Source organism: Salvelinus sp. IW2-2015, unplaced genomic scaffold (assembly GCF_002910315.2).
Source record: "Salvelinus sp. IW2-2015 unplaced genomic scaffold, ASM291031v2 Un_scaffold1645, whole genome shotgun sequence".
Classification (NCBI taxonomy): Eukaryota; Metazoa; Chordata; class Actinopteri; order Salmoniformes; family Salmonidae; genus Salvelinus; species Salvelinus sp. IW2-2015.
In genome coordinates, this window is record NW_019943058.1 from 36054 (window position 1) to 45946 (window position 9893).

The following is a 9893-nucleotide window of genomic DNA, read 5'->3' on the forward strand; positions in this document are numbered from 1 at the left end:
CAGCATAACACGGGTCAGTACTGACACACACATACAGGGGAACATACGTTGTCATGCACACTAGGGGAGAGTGACTAGGATGGATATTTGTTTATATCTGTATTTGGAACTAGTTGTTATTCTAGTCCACACAAAATGCCTTTCTCTTCATTCTTTCTCTCTCTCTCTCTCTCTCTCGTCTCTCTCTCTCTCTCTCTCTCTCTCTCTCTCTCTCTCTCTCTCTCTCTCTCTCTCTCTCTCTCTCTCTCTCTCTCTCTCTCTCTCTCTCTCTCTCTCTCTCTCTCTCTCTCTCTCTCTCTCTCTCTCTCTTCTCTCTCTCTCGCTCTGCTCTCTCTCTTTCCCCCCCTCCTCCCCCTTCCCAGGTGGGTCCTATACATCAATGGTAAGGAGCGGATCACAGATTGCCCGGCGGTTAACACGGGTCAGTGGCACCACATTGGGGTGTCATGGCGAAGCTGGGACGGTGACTGGAGGGTCTATATCAACGGAAACCCCTCAGARGGAGGGAAAGGCCTGTCAGTGGGCAGCACCATCCCAGGTGTAGTGCTATCCTCAGCCTGCTCATTCTACTGTATCATCTTAGTACCTCATTGAGTCCTCATAGTCTGCTGCTTAATAGTATCTAAGTGTGGCAAATCAAAAAGTAGAACGATGCTATTTTGCGGGTCTTAATGAAGTAATAGCAATGAGGTTTTGACATCTTTTAGGCAGATTTCATAGAACTCAAAGACTAGTGGTTAACCTCTGAACCTTGACCCTGCCCTGCAGGTGGAGGGGCATTGGTGCTGGGCCAGGACCAGGACCAGAGGGGCGAGGGCTTTAACCCGGTGGAGTCCTTCGTGGGGTCCCTCAGCCAGCTCCACATTTGGGACAGAGTTCTGGACCCACAACAAGTAAATCACACTGACACACACACATTCAGACTGTCCTACTGTTTTGTAACCTGAAACACACACTCAGACTGTCCTACTGCTTTATAACCTGAAACACACACTCACAGACAAGAACAGTAGCTGGTGTGTCACTATCTGAATAGAACTACTAGCTTGGTTACCAGATCTGTTTCTGTTATAGAACTTGTTTTTCATTGTCATGATAATCATGCTTGACACACAAAAGAGTTGTCTCAATCAGAAAGATACTGTTGTCCAGGCTACATAACTACAGTATATGAACTAGCAACTGGCTCTCCAACTTTTATAGCATGAGAGCTACCTTTTTTAAAATTAAACATGTCACGAGCTACTGATTTTCTTCTAGGTTTCAAATAGGCACATTCTCCTCTTCTCTTCTCCCCTGCAACTCTTCCCCAGGTCCTTAGTGTACAAGCGAAAGTAGTGCACTATGTTTTCTGTCAATATACCTGGTATATATTTTCCCAAATTCTGTTCTCAGTTTTATTTTTCACTCTTAAAATTGTTCACAGAGAAAGAACAAAATTGAATGTTCTGAGTCCATGTAATTGCTTAACCTTTCACTGTAGTGGGCTAAATCAGGGTCACACAGAGTGATTCTTGGTAGTCTTAAACAAATCTACTTTGAAACAAAAGTATATGCCTCACACACATGGTTATGGGCTTAAYAAAAGAGAACACCTGTACCATGTCAGATATAGAGGTGAAATGTATTACATTTGGACTTTGCATCCCAATATTACACTTAATACACATCACAGAAGACTGAAATAGAGAAACACCAGATTTTTGCATATTTAAAAAAAAAAGTTGATTAATTATGAAATTATGAAAAATATTAATAACATTCCACCCATGAGGCCACTAGGTCATTTGACAGCAGGAAAGGGATACATCACATCAGAAGACGTTTTTTTATGTCCGGAAGAAAACAAAACCCCAAAATATTTTTGTGTGTAATTCCCCTTTAATTGCTCATCTAGACCTTTAATGTGCAGGTCTTATGATGGTTCTGTACTGCTGCTGCTCTTTTCATGGCAACGTTTGAAAATAACAAATAATAGATGCAAATTATATACTTACTGATGATATGTTTCTGCCAGGTAAGTCTACTTTGGTTAACATTTAATTGAGAAGGTTTTRGGGAAAAGTATTTCTGTCAACCCACAAGATAGTTATCACATCAACTGGCTTCACACAGAGTGATAAACAATGGTAAACCACATAGACAGGGGCAATATTGCTGGAAATMAATTGGCAGATATTGTGTTAGGTTTGTCTTTTTAATCCAATAGTGGCTAACCAGGGGTGGGATCATGTCAGTGTTGCATTGGTCAGATAGAAGCTGGGAGCTTGCAGTGTCTGATACTTGTAACATTTGTTTATGACAGTCAACATCAAATCCAATCAAATTTTATTGGTCACATACACATGGTTAGCAGATGTTAATGCGAGTGTAGCGAAATGCTTTTGCTTCTAGTTCCGACAGTGCAGTAATATCTAACAAGTAATCTAACAATTCCCCAACAACAACCTAATCCACACAAATCTAAAGGGGTGAATGAGAATATGTARATATAAATATATGGATGAGCYATGGCRGAGCGGCATAGGCAAGGTGCAATAGATGGTATAAAATACAGTATATACATGTGATATAAATAATGTAAGATATGTAAACAGTATTAAAGTGTCATTATTTAAAGTGCCGTTGTTTAAAGTGACTAGTGATCCATTTATTAAAGTGGCCAGTGAGTGGGTCTCAATGTAAGCAGCAGCCTCTCTGAGTTAGTGATTGCTGTTTAGCAGTCTGATGGACTTGAGATACAAGCTGTTTTTCAGTCTCTCGGTCCCAGCTTTGATGCACCTGTACTGACCTCGCCTTCTGGATGATAGCGGGGTGAACAGGCAGTGGCTCGGGTGGTTGTTGTCCTTGATGATCTTTTTGGCCTTACTATGACATCGGGTGCTGTAGGTGTCCTGGAGGGCAGGTAGTTTGCCCCCGGTGATGCGTTGTGCAGACTGCACTACCCTCTGGAGAGCCTTGCGGTTGAGGGCGGTGCAGTTGCCGTACCAGGCTGTGATACATCCCGACAGGATGCTCTCGATTGTGCATKTGTAAAAGTTGGTCAGGGTTTTGGGTGACAAGCCAAATTTCTTCAGCCTCCTGAGGTTGAAGAGGCGCTGTTGCGTCGTCTTCACCACYCTGTCTGTGTGGGTGGACCATTTCAGTTTGTCTGTGATGTGTACCCCAACGAACTTAAAACGTTCCACGTTTTKCACTGCTGTCCCTTCAATGTGGATAGGGTGGTGCTCCCTCTGTTGTTTCCTGAAGTCCACGATCATCTCTTTTGTTTTGTTGACATTGAGTGAGAGGTTGTTTTCCTGACACAACACTCCGAGTGCCCTCACCTCTTCCCTGTAGGCTGTCTCGTCGTTGTTGGTAATCAAGCCCACTATTGTTGTGTCGTCTGTAAACTTGATGATTGAGTTGGTGGCATGCATGACCACGCAGTCGTGGGTGAACGGGGAGTACAGGATGGGGCTGAGCACGCACCCTTGTGGGGCCCCAGTGTTGAGGGTCAGCGAAGTGGAGATGTTGTTTCCTACGTTCACCACCTGGGGGGCGGCCCGTCAGAAAGTCTAGGACCCAATTGCACAGGGCAGTTGAGACCCAGGGCCTCCAGCTTGATGATGAGCTTAGAGGGTACTATGATGTTGAAAGTTGAGCTGTAGTCAATGAACAGCATTCTTACATAGGTATTCCTCTTGTCCAGATGGGATCCAGTTTGCGGTGGAAAATGTGACAATTACATATACGTTCAGAATTGTTTGGCAAAAACTCATAGGCGGGCTGTAACCTACTGGTAGCTCGCGATCGACCTGTTGGAGACCCCTGAACTAGCATGTGTGGATACTTCTGTCGCAAAAAAATGTCAACGCCTGTGTATCTTTAATGCTGCCGGCTTTAAAAAGCATTAAAAAAGGTTCTGTCTAATTTACTTGTACAGTTGAAGTCGGAAGTTTACATACACTTAGGTTGGAGTCATTAAAACTAGTTTTTTAACCACTCCACAAATTTCTTGTTAACAAACTATAGTTTTGGCAAGTAGGTTAGGACATCTACTTCTGTGCATGACACAAGTAACTTTTCCAGCAATTGTTTACAGACAGATTATTTCACTTACAATTCACTGTATCACAATTCCAGTGGGTCAGAAGTTTACATATACTAAATTGACTGTGCCTTTAAACAGCTTGGAAAATTCCAGAAAATGATGTCATAGCTTTAGAAGCTCTGATAGGTAATTGACATAATTTCACTCAATTGGAGGTGTACCTGTGGATGTACTTCAAGGCCTACCTTCAACTCAGTGCCTCTTTGCTTGACATCATGGGAAAATCAAAAGAAATTAGCCAGACCTCAGAAACATAATTGTAGACCTCCACAAGTCTTGTTCAGCCTTGGGAGCACTTTCCAAACGCCTGAAGCTACCACGTTCATCTGTACAAACAATAGTACGCAAGTATAAACAGCATGGAACCACACAGCCGTCATACCTCTCAGGAAGGAGACGTGTTCTGTCTCCTAGAGATGAACGTACTTTGGTGCGAAAAGTGCAAATCAATCACAGAACAACAGCAAAGGACCATGTGAAGATGCTGGAGGAAACAGGTACAAAAGTATCTTATCCACAGTAAAACGAGTCCTATATCGACATAACCTGAAAGGCCGCTCAGCAAGGAAGAAGCCACTGCTCCAAAACGGTCTTAAAAAAGCTAGACTATGGTTTGCAACTGCACATGGGGCCAAAGATCTACTTTTTGGAGAAATGTCCTCTGGTCTGATGAAACAAAAATAGACTGTTTGGCCATAATGACCATCGTTATGTTTGGAGGAAAAAGGGGGAGGCTTGCAGCCGAAGAACACCATCCCAACCGCGAACAAAGGGGTGGCAGCATCATGTTGTGGGGGTGCTTTGCTGCAGGAGGGACTGGTGCACTTCAAAAAATAGATGGCATCATGAGGAAGGAAAATTGTGTGGATATATTGAGTAACATCTCAAGACATCAGTCAGGAAAGTTAAAGCTTAGTCGGAAATGGGTCTTCCAAATGGACAATGACCCCAAGCATTCTTCCAAAGTAGTGGCAAAATGGCTTAAGGACAACAAAGTCAAGGTATTAGAGTGGCCATCACAAAAGCCTGACCTCAATCCTACAGAAATGTGTGAGCAGAACTGAAAAAGTGTGTGCGAGCATGGAGGCCTACAAACCTGACTCAGTTATACCAGCTCTGTCAGGAGTGGGCCAAAATTCACCCATCTTATTGTGGGAAGCTTGTGGAAGGCTACCTGAAAAGTTTGACCCAAGTTAAACAATTAAAGGCAATTCTACCAATGCTCATTCAGTGTATGTGAACTTCTGACCCACTGGGAATGTGATGAAATAAATAAAAGCTGAAATAAATCATTCTCTCTACTATTATTCTGACATTTCACATTCTTAAAATAAAGTGGTGATCCTAACTGACCTAAGACAGGGAATTTTTTACTAAGGATTAAATGTCGGAATTGTGAAAAACTGAGTTTAAATGTTCGGCTAAGGTGTATGTAAACTTCCGACTTCAACTGAATGTGTGTGACACCACAAATCATTTTCTGTACCCCTGTCCCATGAAGTGACCTCCATATTTTCCGTAGATCAAGATCCTAGCCAGCACCTGTCCAGGGAAAACATCAGAGGCAACGTCCTGGCCTGGCTGACTTCCTCAATGGGGTGGTGGGGAGTGAAGACTAACCCCAACTGCATCTTCTGCGCTGGTGAGGGACAAATATAGGATCAGCTTACACTGGCCAGTCCTAACCTTATCCATAGGCGGAGGGGGCACAAAACAGATATAGGATCAGCTTACACTGGCCAGTCCTAACCTTATCCATAGGCGGAGGGGGCACAAAACAGATTTTAAATCAGTGTGTCGGAAAACATTAACCCACTCCATTCTCCTACTTCATGACATTTGTGTTTGTCAGACTGCCCCCAGCTAGAGAATGCAGTGCCTCACCTCCGTGCGTCCAGTCCAACGGTCAGTCCCGGGTCTCAGACGCAGCTGTCCTGTGTTCCTGGCTTCTACCTGGTGGGGGAGCCGCTGCTGCAGTGTCACAACAAGGGAGAGTGGAGCCACGCCCTGCCCCGCTGTGAACGTGAGGGACCATTAGTTACACATGCACAGACACTTACACTGTACACACACACATCCACACACACACACACACATGTCCATAAGCATGGCCTCAGTAATAGCGTACAACCATCCAAAAGCAACAAACACCAAAACCATTTCAACCCCAACATTTCCACCTATCTGACCTGTGTACTGTCTATCTATAGGAGTATCAGATGGGGTAATACTATCTCCATTCATAACCAACCATGTACCTTGTAACCTGTGTATATCTACCTGTATAGGAGTGAAGTGTGGTTCTCCTTGGCCCCTGGAGCATGGTCTGTTCCAGGGTGCCGACTACCATGCAGGCAGCTCTGTGGTGTACCAGTGTAACCCAGGGTTCTACCTGTTGGGGGACGCCAAGGTCCTCTGTACCAACAGTGGGAAGTGGGGAGGCAACCCGCCCGCCTGCCTGGGTAAGACTGAAACTGACACAGTGGATGAATATAAATGGCATAAACGGTGTCATACTCACACTATTTGCATCATACAATTCATGTATATCTACCGTATTTAGAGTGTATGTCAATGAATACAATGTTTTCAAACAGCGCAGAGTATAACGACATGCGTGTGTCCATACAGATGTGGATGAGTGTGCACTGGGCTCAGACTGTGATGAACACTCCAGCTGTCAGAACACAGACGGCTCCTACACCTGCACCTGTATCCACCCCTACAGCGGAGACGGGAAGAACTGCACAGGTAACACACACATACTGTAACATACTCTAGGCCTGGACCATACCACCTGAGCCAAAGGTTTTCCATGGTCATGGTCAGTTCATGTGGTCAGGAAAATCACATTTCCCCAACAATTACATTCTTCCTAGTTATAGGACAAGTTTCAGAACCTCTTCGCTACAGTACTGTATAGCAATGCCTCTCGTGCCTTACTGCGTCATCATCAAACATCTACAGTTCACCTCTGCCAAACGTTTTAATCCATTCATATCTGCTGGCACTTCAAGGTGCAGGAGCTACAGTATCAAACCTTTTTTCTCTGTATGTATGTTATCAATCTAGAACCAGTGAAGTGTGAGAACCCGGGGGCTCCAGAGTTCGGCTATAAGGACGGTATTAACTTCCTGATGGGAAGTGAGGTCGTGTTCACCTGCGAGGAAGGCTACGAGCTGATTGGCTCATCTCACYTCCAATGCCTGGAGACAGGAAGCTGGAATGGTGTTTTCCCGTACTGCAGAGGTATAGAGGACATCAACATGGTTATATGTAATATATGCTGTAGCGATAATGATAATCATGATATAATCATAATATACGGCATGCCCTACTCAAGTGTTCTGCTTGGGTTTCTATATCATCTCAAAAATAATCTTGTTTCACATAATGCTTTGTTGTCACTATCAGTAGAAATCCAGCATTGTTATGTGCGATATGTTAATGTTTCCAGAAATACCCAGTTTCATGACAGTCCATTTACATTTGAGTAATCTAGCCCTCTTATCCATGAGGTACTTAGACAACTGTATAAATCACACAATTATCCTCATTATGCCCATCAAACCTTCATAGCTCTCAGATCTGCCTAACCAAAGCCTTCAGTGACAGCGGTTATAATGGAGGCTTGATGTTGGGTAACGAGCAACAAATGCTAACTGTTTGTTTTTATCCTGAACACTCATACTCTCTCTGTCTCTCTCTCTAAAAAAAGAGAGAGATTCTCTGTTCTCCGCCTCTGTTTCTGTCTCTCTCTCTCTCTCTCTCTATTGTCTCTCTCTTTCTCAAATCAACTGGCATATAAATGTCCTGACTCACACAAACACATGCGGCTTGTGTGGTTTGTTGTTATGTGTGTGTGTGTGTGTGTGTGTGTTGTGTGTGTGTGTGGTGTGGTGTGTTGTGTGGTGTTGTTGTGTGTGTGTGTGTGTGTGTGTGGTGTGTGTGTGTGTGTGTGTGTGTGTTTGTGTGTGTGTGATGTGGGTTATTATGTGCTGTGCAGCTGGCTTTTTGTCTGCCCTGTACTGTTGAAACAGAATCTTTCTACTGCACCGTTGGCAGGGCCGGCTGAAAGGCCTCTGGACCGGGTCGCTGGCCTGGATTATCCCTAACCATACAGGCTCTGGATCTATCCTAACCCCACAGGCTCTGGATCTATCCCTAACCCATACAGGCTCTGGATCTATCCTAACCACAGGTCAGATTACCCTAACACAGGGCTCTGGATTCTAACTAACCACAGGCTTGGATCTATCCGTAACCCATACAGGCTCTGGATCTATCCTAACCGACACTGGCTTCTGGATTTATCCTTAATCCACACCTGGCTGGAATCTATCTAACCGAAAACTGCTCTGGATCACCTAACACACATGGACTTGGATCTAACCTAACCACCAGGCTATGGATTAGTCCCTACGACCTGGTCCTGGATTATTAACCTATCCACACTGGCTTGGCATTTAACCCTCAACCCACCAGGCTCTGGATCTAATACCTAAACCGACACTGGCTATGGATCTAAGCCTACACATCAGGCTTCCTGATTAGAACCTATACCAACTGGCCTGTGGATTATCCTCACCCACTTGACGTGGAGTTAACCATAACTCAACTGGCTCTAAAGAGCTAACCTAACCAATGGCTCTGGTCTAACCCTACACCACCAGGCTCTAGATTATCCGCTAACCACACTGGTTCTGGATATATCCCTGAACCCACACGGGTCTGGATCTACACCTAACCACCTGGTTCTGGATCTAACCAATAACCCAACATGGTTCTGGATTAAACCCAACTGGTTCTGGGATTAACCTACAACTGGTTCGGATACATTAACCTCTACCTACACTGGCTTAGATAACCCTATACTCACACTGGTTGGCTCTGGCTCTCTCCATACCCAACTGGTTCTGGATCTAATCGCTAACCACAAGGAGCTTGGATTATCCTACCCAATGGGTTCTTGGATTAATAACCTAACACATGGTTCTTGGATCTAACCTACCCACATGAGCTCTGGATCTAACTAAACAGCTGCTGTGGAAAGCTAATCCATTAAACGCGCCCACTGGGGTGTGGATCTAACCTAACACACTGGCTAGATCTACCTCGCAACAGCACTGGTACGGAGTCTAACGCTACACATGGTCTGGTGGATTAAAACCCTAACCATCATGGTGTGATCTACCACTAACACACACTGGCTCTAGATTGAACCCTAACGAACACTGGCTCTGATTTGAACCTAAAACACACTGGCTGTGGATTAACCTACCGCACACTGGCTGTGGATCTAACCTAACCAACACTGGTTATAGATTAACCTAAAGAACTGGTTGTGAATCATAAGCCTAACCACCTGCTGTTGGCATCTACCCTAAACCAGCACTGGCTTCTAGACTAACCTACGAACACTGGCTCTAGATCTAAACTGAACTCCACACTGGATCTGGGATATAATCCTCCCAACTGGTTAGATTCTTAACGCCTAACTCAACACTGGCGTGGATCTTAACCGCTGACCCACACTGGGCTCTAGATCTAACCTACACAGGGCTTGGCTAACCTAACCCACACTGGCTTCTGATCTAACCCTACACCAGCACGGTCTGGATCTATCCCTAACGACGGACTCGGACTCATACGAACAGGCTCTGATCACCTAACCCACACGGGCTCATGGATCTATCCCTTACCACGCTGGGCTCCAGATCATAACCATAGACATGGTATCTGGATCTACCCTAACCCACACTGGGCTTCTAGATCTAACCCATAACCACACTTGCAGTCT

General features: G+C 44.7%; 1 protein-coding gene across 1 annotated transcript in view; it reads left to right on the forward strand.

Annotated features, from left to right (window-relative positions):
• LOC112071570 (sushi, von Willebrand factor type A, EGF and pentraxin domain-containing protein 1-like) overlaps positions 1–9893 on the forward strand; it is a gene marked incomplete at its 5' end in the record, with an annotated part of 75721 nt that overhangs the window by 29932 nt on the left and 35896 nt on the right. The window contains 9 exon segments of the mRNA XM_070439442.1: positions 4–17; positions 363–538; positions 769–893; positions 5616–5640; positions 5643–5735; positions 5946–6116; positions 6382–6555; positions 6725–6844; positions 7166–7342. Coding sequence (XP_070295543.1) covers positions 4–17; positions 363–538; positions 769–893; positions 5616–5640; positions 5643–5735; positions 5946–6116; positions 6382–6555; positions 6725–6844; positions 7166–7342 — 1075 coding nt within the window.